This window comes from Geotrypetes seraphini, chromosome 1 (assembly GCF_902459505.1).
Source record: "Geotrypetes seraphini chromosome 1, aGeoSer1.1, whole genome shotgun sequence".
NCBI classification, from domain to species: Eukaryota; Metazoa; Chordata; class Amphibia; order Gymnophiona; family Dermophiidae; genus Geotrypetes; species Geotrypetes seraphini.
In genome coordinates this window covers 316,531,834-316,549,099 of record NC_047084.1, presented here as the reverse complement: position 1 = coordinate 316,549,099, position 17,266 = coordinate 316,531,834, and the positions used below count along the sequence as shown (strand labels likewise).

Here is a 17,266-nt window from a genome sequence, read left to right as displayed (position 1 = left end):
ATGAACTTGTCCAACTTTGTCTTGAAGCCCTGGAGGGTGTTTTCCCCTATAACTGACTCTGGAAGAGCGTTCCAGTTTTCGTAGTAGTAGCCTCTGCCAAGTTTCTTCAGTCAAGGAAGCCTTTCTGAAAGAGAGAGGGAAGGCTCAGGGAAAAAAGCTGCAGCTCCACAGGGGGACCTGTGCAGTGCACTGACAGCACGCGCTGCTCAGCTCAGGCAGAGAGCGAGCGAAAAAAAAAGCACGAGCTTCACTGACCTTCTGCCCAGGGGGGGGGGGGGGGGAGGGGAGGCTCTGGCTGAGAGTGACAGGAGGGGGCGTCAGCTCTCTCTCTCGCTCCCTCCTCCCTCCTCTGCTTCTCACACGCTATCCCCAGAGTTTAAGGTGCTGCTCGGTTGCCACTGCGGGATTGCTTTCCTCTCTCTCCCTCCCCAAGAATGGAATTACTTTTAGGCTTAATAACAGTGTGCTCGCTTTACCTGAAGGCTGCAGGGGATTTCGATGGAAGGTAGGACTTTGCTTTTGGGAACTTGCTAATGCCTGCCAGGGAGTCTTGGGAGGGGGGGGCAGAGAAATGCCAGGGAGTCTTGGGGGGGCAGAGAAATACCATGGAGTCTTGGGAGGGGAGGGGGCAGAGAAATGCCAGGGAGTCTTGGGGGGGCAGAGAAATGCCAGGGAGTCTTGGGGGGGCAGAGAAATGCCAGGGAGTCTTGGGAAGGGGGGGGGGCAGAGAAACGCCATAACAAAACAAAACAAAACCCTCCATAGGAAAACAGTGGGGACCCCCGGTGCGTCCCGTGGATAGGGCAGCGGTTGAAGGGTGAAGACATCGGACAGAGCAATCCAGATGTGGACGCGATCAGCACACCTGGAGTTCACGGGGCTTTGAACAGAGAGCCAGGGTCACCAGTTCTTTCAGGTCTGTGGTCCGGTTAGTTGTCGCCCTGCGATTTTCACAAGTTTCAAGCAGCTGTGTGCGTGCTTTTTTCAAACAACTTTCCACTCCCGCCTAGCTATAAAAACAGTGTCAGTGCTATAAACAGCTTCCCCCTCCGCTTATAGCACGTGTTATGAATTTAAGGAGCACGAGTTGAGCGAATTTTGACTGACGGGGCCCGACGTGGAGTTTATCCGTGATGTCGAGGTGATTTAGCTGAACTTTAGACGTCTGCTTAGTTGATTCAGATTAACTCCGGGCGGGGGCTTAAGAGAGCCGAGCTCAGTTGAGCTGGTGCTGACTCCTCTTAGCTGAGTCCTGCTCGGGGCTCCTTTTCTTCTGCAACTAAAAATAAAACGACAGCCCCTGCTTTTCTAAACACTGATCAGAGAATGCAAAAATAAAACGTTTAAGATGGGGGTTTCCCCATTTTAGCTCCAACACATATTGGTTTCGTTTGTTTCCACGCGTACCCCCAGGGGGTACTGATGGGTGGTCCAAGGGGTGATCGGTGGGGCTGCTTTTCTTTCTGAAACATGCAAAGCTATGAACCTGTGTCTCTTATTTTGACTTGCTTGGAGTTAATCTAGGCAAGATGTGAATCATACGCGCTGAACTACTACCGTGTTTTGTAAACATTAAATATAAGTAGCTTAACTCTATTGATTGAGATTTTGCGGTTAAGACCTGCAGCTCAAGTTCAGACATGACCTGAAAAAGGGAAAGTTAAGGGGGGAAAAAATGCCAAGGTGGAGGAATGTGGGTGTAATGTGTGTTGCCAAGAGTGCCGTCAAAATGCAGTGCATTATAGAGAAAATGTTCTCTCGAGAAGCTGTCAGACCGATTTATTTCTTTTGTTTTTGTTCCACTTGTCTTTTTCACTTTGTTTCACGGTCTTTGTACTTTCACTTCTGTTTTGCACAGTCTTTCCTCGCTACTGCTTCTTTCAGCTGCCTTTCACCCAACATGTGGTTAGACAATTGGGCTAGATTTAGGGCCAAAATTTCAGAAAGGTCGATCATACGAAAATCATGTAATTTACGTAAAAAAAAAATAAAATACACAAAACGATGGCAAGTGGCAACACGAAATGCAAACTTAGCAAAACCCAATCCTAATATATTAACAAGTGTCCTGGGAGTGGCAGCAGTGAGCATGTAGTTGCTGCTATTTTGGACTGAGAGCAGTTTCCTAACCTGTCCTGGTGACCCCACAGCCAGGCCTGTTTTTAGGATATCCACTTTCAGAATGCGTAAAAGGTTGCACCTATTGGATATGCAGCTGCAACGCATGTGTCTTCATAGGGAATGTCCTTTTTTTAGGGGGGGGGGGGAGGTCTTATTAGTTAAAACGCCCAAGTGGGCATTTTCCTTTAAATTCTTTATTAATTTTCCAAAACTACAACCAATGGAACTCATAGTAATACAATAAAAGCACATTCATCTTTCTCATGTTCATAATCATCCATCCTCCCCCCCTCCACCCAAACAATTATCATTCCGTAAAACACAAACATATATTATCATAAATATCCTATGTATTCTGAATAATGATATCTTCTCACCCATCCCAATTATAAATAATCAAAAATAAATTTATGACATAAAAAAAATCCCCCTCCCCCCCCCCTGCCCTGGATATGTACCAAAGTAAAGAGCAAACTGATTCACAGTCAACAAACAATTACAATGAGATAACATAAGATGCCAATGGGCCTCATATTAATTTAAATATATTACCATGTCCTAAATTTTCAGCATTTATTCTTTCAAATCTATAACTAGAGCAAAGACTTGCCCAAGGGAATGTTCTTTTTAAAAGCATCCCAATTGATTAATCCCATGGTGTAGTATAATATCCCTGGTGGCTACAGGCAGGTTTCTGCAATCTCTTTCCAATTTTCTTAGCGTTTTGCTGTAGTTTTGAACTAAATTAAAAAAATAATAGAACTCTATGGAAATAGTTTGTACCCTGCTGCTGTAAAATGCTTTACCCAGGCTCATCTTTTTGACCTAATGTGTGGTCCTTTCTATTTTTCCTAGCCATCATTGGGTTCTGCTAACAGTCACCTTGAGTTATGCCACATTGCTTAGTGGTTTTCTGATGGGGGCAGTCCATTGCGAAGGGCTAGTTCCTTATCTCTAAAGCTGACAGCTGAGCCAGACAGCACTTCTCAATCCTTAATAGCTTTAGGCATAAGAACATAATAATGATAATTACCAAGTTGGGTCAGACCAAAGGTCCATCAAGTTTCAACAGTGGCCAATACAGGTCACAAGTACCTGCCACAATCCTAAAAAGTGGTTAGATTCCATTCTACTTAACCCCTTCCCCCCCCCCCCCATGGATAAGTAGTGGATTTTCTCAGGTTTAATTCAATCACTGTCTATAACTATTTCTGCAGGAATTTGTCCAACCTTTTTTTTTTTTTTTAGACTCTGCTGCACTAACTGCTTTTACCATCTCCTCCAGTAAAAAAAAGTTTAACTATGTGTTGAATGGAAGAATATTTTGTATTTGTTTTAAATACTGTGCTAGGCTTTTTATCGCCAGCCGCAGTGGTATTAGATCCAACGCTCATAGCTTTTACCCCCGCATCCGGCGATAATAAAGCCAAATGCAGTTTCATAAAAGGGAGGGTTAGTTTATAACGTTATGGTGTATTTCCCAGGCTTTGTATTTTTTAAAGCATAAACGATCAATTTGTGTTTACTTTTTCCATTCCACATTCATAAGCTTCCATTTTCATAGGTGGGGAGGGATTCTCCGGTGACGGGACTAAATCGCGCGAGACAACGGCACGCCGACAACTGAGCGCAAGGTTGAAGGCGCACCGAAGAAAAGCACTATTTTAAAGGGCTCCCGCCGGGGGGTGTGGGGGGGAACCCCCCCACTTTACTTAACAGACATTGCACTGGGGTTGTAACCCCCCACATTATACTTAAAACTGAACTTTTTCCCTAAAAAACAGGCAAAAAGTTTGGTTTCAAATATAATGAGGGGGGTTACAACCCTCCAAACCACCCACAACGCCAGCGCGATATCTGTTAAGTAAAATAGGGGGGTTCCCCACCAACACCCCCCGTCGGAACCCTTTAAAATAGTGCTTTTCTTTGGCGCGCCGTCAACCTTGCGCTCAGTTGTCTGCGCGATTTTGTCTATGAACCGATTCTCCTCTAAGGTATCTGACCCTTAGTGCAAACATGTTTTCTCATTTTTCCTGTGTGCTTGAGCTCTGCGCTGGTCAGTGGTGGATTACAACCATCACACGATAGCTGCGACTCCGGCATGGTTGTGGCATTAGCCATCAAACACTGTTAATGTTTAATGACATTTTTTTTTAACAAAAATAATACAGGGCAGGGGATAGAAATCATTTCAGAGGGTGCATACAAAGTCTGGGAAAAAAAAGTACTTTAAACAAATGACATCTTTGTATGATCTCATGCAGGTGGCCCAGACAAATGGCCTCTTCTGTAGGATTGTGTCGCTATGGGAGTAGAATCGATTGCTGCTGGGGCTGGGCCCGCCAGTCATGGGGCCAATGTCAGCGTAAGTATGAAAACCGCTGGGGCTTTTAGCCACTTAGAAGGGGCTTATACAGAATTGTTCCTGGCTTTCCACCCCCTACACACACACAGCAGGGCTTAGAAAATACACAAGGCTTTTGCACCTGCTGGTTCAACTCATCCGGGGGCTTATGTATAACGATCGCTGGTGTCCCACAGCACAAGCATTGACGAAGCATTGACACACATACACACACACACCTACCTATGTAGGAAAGGCACATTTGAGCATCTAGATCAGGGATCTCAAAGTCCGTCCTCGAGGGCCGCAGTCCAGTCGGGTTTTCAGGATTTCCCCAATGAATATGCATTGAAAGCAGTGCGTGCACATAGATCTCATGCATATTCATTGGGGAAATCCTGAAAACCCGACTGGATTGCGGCCCTCGAGGAGGGACTTTGAGACCCCTGATCAAGATTTAGTTAGCTGCCCAACAAAATGAGAACGCAGATGCGACTTCCTATAGTCAAGGCAGAGTATAACGGAGAAAAAACAAACAAACCAGACAGACATTAGAAGAGGATGAAAGAGACAGGCATTTATGAAATGAAGACTGCCAAGTATTTCTGAAAGACTTATGGATTGTATTTTACCGTTGGTACTGTTAGCTTAGATATTGCTATGATAGGTGGTATATCAAAATAAAATTGAAACGTACTGGGTTTGAATGCATGAGGACCCCTTGTATTAGGATCCCATAGGGCTCTTATGTGGACATTTCATATTCCCCCCCCCCCCCACTGGTGTGATTTAGATGACCTCCCCCCTCACATCTAGCTCAGGCACTCACAGTAGCAGGTTCCAACAGGGGAATCTATCAAAAATTATTTTTTGAGGGAGGGGGCAGGATGATATAAAACCAAAATCATAGAAATAGTTGGGGGGGTGAAATTCTTTTAAAAAATACAGTGGGTGGAGGCATATGATTCTCTCTCACGCCCCCACTCCCCCTTTTTTAGGGTTGAGTTCAGGGGCATAAATCGGAGCTCAAGTTCACATGCAAAATGAAGAAGACCTATCAGGAAACTGCTTTTAGCTGCTGATCCATCACCATTGCTACTAAGTAGCTTTTGACACACATCTTTTCGATTGGGTTGGCCCAACCAATTACGCAAGACTAGGCAAAGTTCTGACACCTACACAAACTTGAAGAACTATCAGTGCCCACTTTTACCTGCAGAACAAATCGCAAGATGTCCAAATATTCATTTATATAGATTGTTGTAGGATGATCATGACTGCAGAGTTTCAATATCAAAATCTTGGGAAGTAGGAGCAGATAGGCTAAGGACCTGAAAATTAGTTGAGCGGGGGGGGGGGGGGGGAGGGGGGCATAAGGTAGAAGATTCACCTAGGGTGCCCAATACTCTTTAACTGGCGCGGCTTCCTCTCACCCTCTCATGATTTTAAAGTATTGTATCCATGGTACTATTGATCTTTCTAGCTTGTTCAACTCGTAAAATTATTTTTTTGTGTGTCTTGGACTACAGGTGCTTGAGCACCCCAGTATTAAGCAAACTCATTGACTGTGTCCAGGGAGGTGTAATTTCTGTTGGGTTTAGCACCCCCCCCCCCCCCAATCGTTGTGAAAAGTTGGCTCATTGGACAAAAGCTCTACAAGATGAATTATGCAGTGTGACTGAATCGAAAGCAGCGGCCTTAAATCTAAGCTGCAGTAGTGGTGCAAAGTGTTCTATTGTTGATGAAAATCATGGTCTGTTTTTTTGGTGTGTTCTTCCCTGAATGCAATTCGTGTTACCAGTGATGCACATTGCTCTTTGTTTTGAACAAGTAGACTTGATAGTGGAGTTACTTTATCTATATACAGTGTATCATTTATTAGACTTGGGGTCAGATGCACAAAACTCACCGTGCGTTTAATGATCGTCCCTAAACCATTAGCAACAAAGAATTGTATCTAAGGCCCCTCCCATAGGAGTGGCCTTTAGCAACTAAGCCAATCGGGGCCTTAGACCCCTTGCCAATGCATCCCAGGATGCACTGGGTGGGGCCTAAAATTCTGATTGGCCCACAGGGGCCTTAGGCATCTGGGCCAATCAGTCTTAGGTCCCACCCATTACATTCCAGGATGCATCGAGAAAGGGAAGGCTCACCATGTTGAAGAGGTGGGCCTGTTGGAAGGAGGAAGAGGGCATCCTTCTTGCTGGATTGTCATCCAAAAGGATTAGGGTGGCGTTTGGGTGATTTGGGGGAGGGGGTTCCTCCTTCAGGAGTGCCGCTCTTTAATTTAAAGGTGGTGGTGTCAGGTTGGGAGTTCATAGGGAACCCTGGCAGCAGGAGGGAATGGGCTTCCATCCTGCTGCTCTTTAATTTAAAGGTGGGGAGAGTCCCTGTGGCTGAGGCAGGAGGGAGTGGGCTTCCCGCTACCAATTTTTTTTTTAAGTTCAGGGGGTGGGGTTGGGTTGAGTTCCCGGCATAACTGAGGACTGTGGCTCTGATATCTTGGTTGCAGAAGGCAAAGAGGAGGATCTGACAGGGAAAGCCATTCTGGCAGCTCCTGGACATAGAAACATGATGGCAGATAAAGGCCAAATGGCTCATCCAGTATGCCCATCCACAGCATCCACCATCTCCTCCTCTCCCTAAGAGATCTAAAGTGCCTGTCCCATGTTTTCTTGAATTGTGTAAAAACGTATTTCCTTAGATTACACCTGAGCCTATCACTTCTTAACTTCATCCTATGGCCTGTCATTCTGGAACTTCCTTTCAAATGAAAGACTCGCCTCATGCATATTTATGCTACTTAGGTATTTAAACGCCTATCATATCTCCCCTCTCAAACATTTCCTCCAAAGCATTATTAAGGTCTTTAAGTCTGTCCCCATACGCCTTATGATGAAGGCCTCCGACCATTTTTGTAGCCGCCTTCTAGATTGACTCTATCATTCTTATACACCCTCACTATAAATACTATAAATGAACACAGTGGGGCTGGGCAAGACTCCGAGTGGGACATAAGTTCAAACATGGAGGAAATTAAGCTGACTTGGAAAAAAACCCCCATACAAACAACTCTGTTCTGAAAATCCAGCAGGCAGATGAACACACGGTTCATAGTCTAAAGCTGACAACCCAGCACAGACAACTGAGCACAGGGCTTGATCGCGCCAAAGATAAACCGTATTTTAAAGGGCTCCGATGGGGGGTGTTGGTGGGGAACCCCCCCCCACTTTACTTAATAGAGATTGCGCTGGCGTTGTGGGGGGGTTGGGGGGTTGTAACCCCCCTCATTATACTGGAAACTTAACTTTTTCCCTGTTTTTTAGGGAAAAAGTTAAGTTTTCAGTATAATGTGGGGGGTTACACCCCCCCAACATGGCAGCGTGAGGCAGCGCGATCCCTATTAAGTAGAGTGGGGGGTTCCCCTCCACACCCCCGTCAGAGCCCTTTAAAATACATTTTTTCTTCGGTGCGATCAAGCCCTGCGCTCAGTTGTCTGCGCTGGGTTGTCGGCGCGCCTTTGTCCTAGCGCACTTTTGACCCGTCACTGGACACACAGAGCAAAATCAAGTGGTTGATGGCTGACGAGTAATCAAATGACAAAGATACATTGCTTCCTTGAAATAAATGCATAACTTATTTCTGTTTAAGGTTACTCGACTTTATTTACCCACTAAGAACATAAGCAATGCCTCTGCTGGGTCAGGCCTGAGGTCCATCTTGGCCAGAAGTCCGCTCACGCAGCAGCCCAACAGGTCCAGGACCTGAGCAGTAATCCTCTATTTATACCCTTCTATTCCCTTTTCCAGCAGGAAATTGTCCAATCCTTTCTTAAATCCCAGTACCGTACTCTGGCTTATAACGTCCTCTGGAAGCGCATTCCAGGTGTCCACCACACGTTGGGTAAAGAAGAACTTCCTGGCATTTGTATTGAATCTGTCCCCTTTCAACTTTTCCGAATGCCCTCTTGTTCTTTTATTTTTTGAAAGTTTGAAGAATCTGTCCCTCTCTACTCTCTCTATGCCCCTCATGATCTTATAAGTCTCTATCATATCCCCTCTAAGTCTCCTCTTCTCCAGGGAAAAGAGATCCAGTTTTTCCAATCTCTCAGCGTACGAAAGGTTTTCCATCCCTTTTATCAGATGCGTCGCTCTTCTCTGAACCTTCTCGAGTAACGCCATATCCTTCTTAAGGTACGGTGACCAAAACTGGATTCAGTATTCCAGGTGTGGGCGCACCATCGCCCAATACAGTGGCAGGATAACTTATTTCGTCCTGGCTGTAACACCCTTCTTGATTATACCTAGCATTCTATTCACTCTCTTAGCGGCCGCTGCGCACTGTGCCATCGGCTTCATTGACATGTCCACCATTACCCCCAAGTCCCTCTCTTGGGAACTCTCATTCAATAACATCCCTCCCATCGTATAGTTGTACCTCGGGTTTCTGCTTCCCACACGCAATACTTTACATTTCTCAACGTTCATTTGCCATTTTGTCGCCCATTCCCCTAGTTTGTTCAAGTCTCTTTGCAATTCTTCACAGTCCTTTTTAATCCGAGCTCCCCTAAATAGTTTGGTATCGTCTGCGAATTTTATTATCTCACACTTCGTCCCTGTTTCTAGATCATTTATGAATATATTAAATAGCAGCGGCCCGAGCACCGAGCCCTGTGGAACACCACTCGTGACCCTCCTCCAGTCCGAGTAGTGGCCCTTCACCCCTACCCTCTGTTTCCTACCCGCCAACCAGTTTCTGATCCATCTATGTACGTCTCCGTCCACCCCATGGTTCTTCAGTTTCCGGAGTAGTCATTCATGAGGCACCTTGTCAAGATGGGCGTGACATTGGCTGTCTTCCAATCCTCTGGGATCACGCCTGTTTTCAGGGATAGGTTGCATATTTGCTGCAGTAGTTCTGCTATCTCCTCCTTTAGTTCCTTCAGAACCCTTGGATGGATTCCGTCCGGACCAGGGGATTTGTCAATTTTTAGTTTATCTATCTGCCTGTGCACTTCCATGAATGTTAATTTTTCTGCTTGATTTCCATTGAAGAATTGCTCAGGTTCCGGTATGTTGGTTGTGTCTTCATTCGTAAATACAGACGAAAAGAACATGTTAAGTTTTTCTGCGACTTCTTTCTCATCCTTCACAACTCCCTTCCTGTCTTCTCTGCAGCAGGTTGCTCACTGAACTTTCCCTACAACATGCTAGACCAGTGGTCTCAAACTCGTGGCCCGGGGGCCACATGTGGCCCGCCAGGTACTAGTTTGAGGCCCTCGGTATTTTTATCATAATCACAAAAGTAAAATAAAACAGTTTCTTGATCATATGTCTCTTTAGCTATAAATTACAATATTATTATTAAGGCTTAGTCAAAAGCTCATTATGATATACATTTCATATCCATAAGAGATAATAAGCACTAATAAATAATCCAATTCATTAATTTTACAAGAATTCAGAGAATCATTTAAAAATAAATCCACCCTCCCTCCCTCCCCCTGGATGTGCACATAATATATCAATAAAAATCAAATCTACAATAGATCAACAAAAGATGTCAATGGACCCCATAATAGCTAGAAATTTTTTATGAAGATTTGATTATTAATAAAAAAAATTATTATAGTTATGGGATAGGGTGGGGGAGGGATATAGATTGGTTTGTTTCTTGAAAGAATATTAAGTGATGTCTTAAATATAAAATGTATTTAATTTGTATTGCACTTATTGAAAATATTGAAAATGAATAAAGAATTAAAAAAAAAAAAAAGACAGCCAAAAGGAAAGATTTATAAACTATAAAGAGTTTTACCTCATGCAAAATTGTCATTTCTTTAATAAGACGTTAACTATTTTTTCTGAGGCCCTCCAAGTACCTACAAATCCAAAATGTGGCCCTGCAAAGGGTTTGAGACAGGTGCACTAGACACTGCAGGCCAATTCATTTTGCCAACTGTTTTTTTAAACTCATTGGAGTGGACCATTAAACCGGGAACTATTTATTTAATTCATTTTCTATCCCGATATCTCCAAAGAGCTCAGAATGGGTTACAGGTTGAACATACCTAGGGCTCTTTTCACTAAGGTGCGCTAGCATTTTTAGCGCATGCAGGATATTACCGCGCGCATGCGTTAATGCCCTAACGCACCTAAGTAAAAGGAGCCCATAATTTCAGTACAAGATTTTTTCCTAACTTGATGCATACTAGGGTCTAATATTAACATACATAATATACAGTTTACTGGTTACAATTTACCATAATTATCCTTATGGTACAAGGTTTTCAGTACAAGTTTTATCCTAATTTGACACATAGACAGTTATTCTGTTATTTTAAAATAAAAGTTATCCTTATGTGACACATACTGGTTTTGATACCAATATACATTTCTTTGTTGTCCATCGGTCAAGGGCAGGGATTTAGATGGAGGTATATTTTTCTACCTTTTCCTAAAGCTGAGGAGTCCTTCAGGGGCAGTCGATTCCAGTGACTAGGTATGAAATGGGAGTAGGACCGTTGCTTGGTGGTTTGTAGTCGAAGGGCTTGACCAGGGGGCGTTTCGAGGCATATTTCGTACCAGGAGTGGAGGAACCAGTTCGGCACGTACGGAGGAATTTACATCAATGAGGGGCTCATCGGTTAAAGGAAGGTCTCGACGCAGGCTTCTCAAGACTTTTCTTCGTGGTATGGCTGACTTGATTGGGTAAGGTAGGCACAAGGGGAACTAGGGAGTAGATGCTGAGCCGAGGGGATGTTGCTGTGCTGACCCTGGTGCAATTTTTGCCATGGGAACAAGGTCATCTACTGCTCTAGTGGGGCAGTGGAAAACCTTGTTCCCGTTGCTGCTGTAAATTGGCTACATTGTTTCCCATTTTTGCGGGCTAACCGCGGGTTTCCGCAGTTCACTGCGGGAATCTTTCACCGTATCGTTCTCTAGACCCGGTATTGAATATTAGCAGTCAGCATGGACCACGGGAGTTAGCCAGCTTCCCTCCTGTGGTCTCAGTATCATCCCATTAGGTTTGGGTTAACGCTGAAGATTAAGGCTTTCAGCAGGAAAAAAAAAAAGTGGAGGAGTAGTCTAGTGGCTAGAGCAGCTGTCTCGGTATCCTGAGGTGATGAGTTTGATTCCCACTGCAGCTCCTTGTGAATCTGATCAAGTCCTTGCCCCAGGTACAAAATAAGTGCCTGCCTAAAATATGTAAACCGCTTTCATTGTAACCACATACAGAAAAAGCAGTATATAAAGTCCCATTCCTTTTACCCTTTTCAAATGACAGATATTCTCTTTCTGATTTCCTCCCCTCCCTCCCTGCACACTTACTGTTCCAGTGTAGTGAAAGGAGGAGCTGCACATCAGGCTGCTTCCTTCTCTGTCACATTGGCTAGCCCCCAGCGGTTCCATTAAGCCAGTGTTTTCTCAACTCGGTCCTGGAGTACCCCCTTGCCAGTCAGGTTTTCAGTGGCATTGTCATATGATACTGTTCTGTTTGGTAATACAGTGAGAGCAAAAAGTTAGATTTCTTGTAATAATAACAAATTATTACTAAACTAAACTAAACCTTGGGTTTATATACCGCACCATCTCCACGAATGCGGAGCTCGGCACGGTTTACAGGAAGAAGGATGAGAGAGGAACTACAGTGGAGAGATTAAAGAGTTAGGTGTAAAGGGGAAGGTGAGAGGCCTAAGAGGGGGGAAGTGTTACAGTTTTGAGAATAGCCAGGTTTTTAGGTGTTTGCGGAAGAGTTGGAGGGAGCTTGAGGTTCGGAGTTGCCATTCAACAAATTACTTATAATTGGAAGAACTGGAGTAGACTAAATTATAATTTTTGGTGGAATTCTCTATGTCATATATATAAAATGGAAAGGGTGTTTTAAGAAATTTCAAGATGTGTGGGAGCCATTAACAAAATATTGTACTGATTAGAGGACATTTTTTCCCTTGAATTTACAAGTTCAATTGTGAGGGGGGAGGGAGGGTAATTTATTATTACAAATCGTACAAGGTATTTGATTATATGATAAGAAAGGGTGGGAAGGGTGGAAGATAAGAACATATCATTTGTACCATTGATGATTATTAAGTGATATATTTATTGTTAATTTGTTTGAATATATTGTCACACTTATTGTAAGTTTGAAAATGAATAAAGATTAAAAAAAAAAAAAGGTTTTCAGGATATCCACATTGAATTTGCATAAACTTGATTTGCATTCACAGTGCCTTCATTATATGCAAATTTCTTTCATGCATATTCACTGTGGATATCCTGAAAACCTGACTGGCAAGGGATTACTCCAAGACCGAGTTGAGAAACACTGCTCTAAGCCATGTGTCTGTACAGAGGCCTGCGAGACTCAAAGAAAAGTCGGGCATGAGATGGTAGAGGAGTAGGAAGCAACCCCATGTGTGACTGTACAGCTCCTCCTCTTGCCATACTGGAGTGGTAAGTGTGCAGGGTGGGAGCTGAAAGAAAATGTGGGCTTGTGGATGGCTAGAAAAAAGGTGGGCAGAGTATGTGAGGTGGATGGAATAAAGATGGATGGAGTGGGGTAGGGGGCTGCAAATAGGTTGATGAGGTATATGTGTATTCACCATGGGAAGGGGATAGAGGTCTGCAGAAAGGTGCATGGGAAACTCCTGTGGAGGGGGAAGACTATTTCACGCCTGGGGGGAGATGCCAGCATTTTTAATGGATACCCAAATAGATATTCGGGAAAATATAATTCACCCTGGGTGGATTGAACTGGAAACAGATATAACTTTATGCACACACCGGTATATGTGACACTTTAAACTTTACAGTACTGCTTAGTGCTCAGAGAACTGTTGTTGCTTTTGAGACCGCCGGGTAGGCAAAATTTGCCCACTACTAACACGGCTTCAATTTCTCAATCACTGCACCAAACGTGTACAGTATACTGGGTCTTCATAAATAAACTTAACTCAATCTTTGTGAATTTACTTATATACCTCAAAGCGTGAATAAACAGACTTAGCTTTAGATGGAACCAGTGTTCGATAATGAATGGGGATTGAACGGGTTCTGACGCGTTTCGCCATGCGGCCTCAGAGATCCCGCATTAACATAGGCATAATTCAGCCCCCACCATGTCTGCAATACAAAAATAAACACCAATAAAGACCAGTCTTTACAACAGCTTTACACTACTCCATAAATGTTTGGTGCAGTGATTGAGAAATTGAAGCCGTGTTAGTAGTGGGCAAATTTTGCTTACCCGGCGGTCTCAAAAGCAACAACAGTTCTCTGAGCACTAAGCAGTACTGTAAAGTTTAAAGTGTCACATATACCGGTGTGTGCATAAAGTTATATCAGCATTTATAATGGGGCAATTCTACCTCTCAATTTTTAAAATTCTGCATGCTTTATTTGTAATTTTTTTTGTGTACAGAATTCTCTAAGGACTAATATAAGGCCTGTTTTACACAAAATGGTGAGATTGGAATTCAGATATCCGGATTGAGAAGTGTTCAGGGCAGGATTAATTCGTCGAGGGCCCCTAGGCACACAAGTACACTGGGCCCTCCCTGCCTCGCCCTACTCCACCATGCCCCGCCCCTATGTATTTACTTCTTTATTTCCACTTTATTTCTTTTATTTTAAAATTCAAAACAAACAAAGATTACCACACCAGTGCCAGTGGATAGTTTTTCTTCTATGCAACCTCCAAACATCTCTGAACAAAACTCCCCTTCCTTCCTAGAGGAAGAGATCTTCATCTGGCAGAGCTTTGGGAAGCCCACCAATTTATATTTTGCATTTGGGTAGGAGGCATGGGGCATAGCAGGAAGAAAATGTATTGCCCATCATTTTATTGTACATTTCTTACTTAGCTTTCAGAGGTTAAAACCTCTTTCTTCATCTCAGTAAACTATACTGCTGTTACAGTATCCCTGTCCTGGCCTGAGGAAAGGAGTTATGGTCTCTGAATTAGTAAAAAATGTATTAAAATTAATTCAATAAACAGTTCAATCTTATTTCCATTTTCTATTAATAAACGATTATCAACACAGCTACAATAATACCTTATCCTAAAGCAAAAATAAATAAATAAAACAAATAGATTTTTTTTTTCTACCTTTGTTGTCTGGTTTCTGCTTTCCTCGTCATTCTCTTCCTTCCATCCAATGTCTGCCCCTTCCAGAAAATGTTTTTCTCCCTCTTCCATCTCTGCTCCTGCCCCCTCCCCTCCCTTGGTCTGGCATCCATCACCTTCCCTCTGTTCCCCTCATAGTCTGGCATCTCTCTCCTTCCATCTCTCCTTCCCTCCCCACCCCCTGTGGTTTTTAGCATCTCTCTTCTCATTTCCTTCACTCGGATGTGATATTTCTGTGTCCTTCCCCATTCTTTGATATTTCTGTGTCCTTCCCCGTTCTTTGGCATCTCTCTCTCTCCTCCCTTTCCTTTTCTTCTCTGGTTTTCCTTCTCTATTTTCTGCCTCTGTCTAAATTAAATTCTTTCTTACTATTCAGCCCTCAGTTTCCCTCTTTTCACTGTGTCTACTCACAGCTTGCCACCCCTTTCCTTCACCCCTCCACTATGTCACTAACTATCTTCTTCCCCCCCATCCAGCATGTGGGAAAGCAGTAGCAGTGGTGAGGAGGTGAGGACTGGGCACAAGTTCTCCCCACTTCCATCATCTGCCCTGCTCCCTTCTGTCTCCCTTCTCCCCACTTCCGTCATCTGCCCTGCCCTGCCCCTTTCTTCCCACATCCATCATCTGTCCTGATCCCTTCTGTCTCCCTTCTCCCCACTTCCATCATCTGTCCTGCCCTGCCCCTTTCTTCCTACATTCATCATGTGCCCTGCTCTGCCTTGCCCCCTTCTCTCACTCCCTCCACCCCAGGCCCATTTCACCACTCACCTTTCACTCTGATTTTTTTTTTTTTTTTAGAATGGCGACGCCATCCCCCCAGCATCGATCAGCAACACGCCGCCCCCCCCTTCCCCCATCGACGGAAAGTAAGACAAACAAGCAATGCGGGTAAGAAAGGCAATGGGAACTCTAATTTTGCAAGCGGTACTGCTTGCCCAAAGTTTCCCTCTGACGCGCCCAGGTGGAAACAGGAAGCTGCGTTAGAGGGACGCTTTTGGCAAGCAGCACCGCTTGCAAAATTACAGTTCCTGTTGCCTTTCTTACCCATGTTGCTTGCTTGTCTTACTTTCCATCGATGGGGGGGGGCCGCGTTGCCGATCGATGCTGGAGGGGCCCATCGCTGTTTGGAAAAACAATGTTGATGCCTTCCTTCATCGGGCCCCCCTGACCATTTCGGGCCCTAGGCATGTGCCTACTTGGCCTATTGGTTAATTCTGCCCTGGTTCAGTTCTGTCAATTATTTTACAAATGGGTCTGCCAAACACCAGGCCATTTCTAAAATACATATACATGCCCAAGAAGAATAATGAGTCAAGTCAACATTTTCCACATGGAATTGCTGGCATTTACACGTAAAAGCAGCAATTTTGCAACTTGCATTTGTGACTGCTGGTATTTACACTTCCAGCTGGTCTCATTTTACAAACCCATTATGTCCAAGAACTTCCAATTAAGTAATGAGCTACAGATTTTTTTGGGGGAGGCAGAAACAAACAGTGTGGTTTAAGGAGACTTATCCTGCATGTAAAGTCCTGGCTTAAATGTACACTTCTTAAAACACATGTGTGTGCCTCTATGCTGCTCCAAAACCCACCAGAGATTTTTCTCTTTCTTTTTTTTTTTTTTTAAGCATAGATGTGTATTCCCTATGTAAAATGGGGCATACTTATGCAAATTTTTGGCCTGTCCAGGCCACATCTCCTCAGTCTTTGCATCATGTAATCTCCATATGTAAATATGATTCTCTGAAATTGCCATTTATACATGTCAAAATGCCACTATTCACACATGGAGATGCTTTTAAGATAGAGACTAATGTGCCACAGATGGAGGATCTGACAGGGCTCATGCTTTCATGGAAGAGCCCCAACAGTAATGAATTTCCTGATATAGACATAGGGGTCCTTCTATCAAGGCGCGGTAGGGGTTTAACGCGCGGAATACAGCGCGTTAATCCGCCTGCCGCGATAGTCGCTAATGCCTCCATTGACGAGGCGTTAGTTTTTTGGCTTGTCGCAGGGGTTAACGCGTGATGAAATGTCCCACGCTAACCCCCGTATCATGCCTTGATAAAAGGAGACCATAGTTAATGCTGACTGATTCTTAGACATTAATATCCAGTAGTCAGGACTGTTACAGTATAATTTTCATGCCATGACTTTTCTTTTAGTGCTTGTATACATCTTTTCAACAGATTGATGTATTAACTTCCTTCCCACGTCTAAATTATATAAACAAGCTGTATTCTAACCCTAATTCATCTTCTGAATCACTCATGTAAACCTGATAGAGTTCCAAATATGATAAGAGCTTTAAAAGTCCAATGAAAACACCTTAAAGGAAATAAATATAGGCCAAAAGGACTAGGCCTCCAGCCATCATTACCGTGCTTCCCTGAAAATAAGATTGTGTCTTACATTAATTTTGGGTCAACAGAACACATTAGGGCTTATTTGGGGGGGATGTCTTAGTTTTTTCATGTACAACAATCCATTTCTTTCCTCAACCCCAAATCCCTCCCTTCCTTTCCTCCACCCCAATTCTTCCTCTTTACTGTCCCCCCCCCCATATCTTTCCTCCCCTCTCACCGATCCCCTTGTGCAGCATCTTTCAATACCTCCCTCCAATCCCCCTGTGCAGCAGAACCCCACCCACCCTCCCACCATGAGACTG

General features: G+C 43.9%; 1 protein-coding gene across 6 annotated transcripts in view; it reads left to right on the top strand.

Annotated features, from left to right (window-relative positions):
* The first annotated feature begins 362 nt into the window (after positions 1–362).
* Positions 363–17,266, top strand: part of NPNT (nephronectin) — a 168,644-nt gene continuing 151,740 nt past the window's right edge. For all 6 annotated transcript variants that reach the window (XM_033956652.1, XM_033956628.1, XM_033956660.1 and 3 more), the window contains exons 1-2: positions 363–505; positions 4,386–4,486. In XM_033956652.1, the coding sequence (XP_033812543.1) occupies positions 435–505; positions 4,386–4,486 (172 nt within the window). In that variant the 5' untranslated portion in view covers positions 363–434. The remainder of the gene's footprint in view (positions 506–4,385; positions 4,487–17,266) is intronic.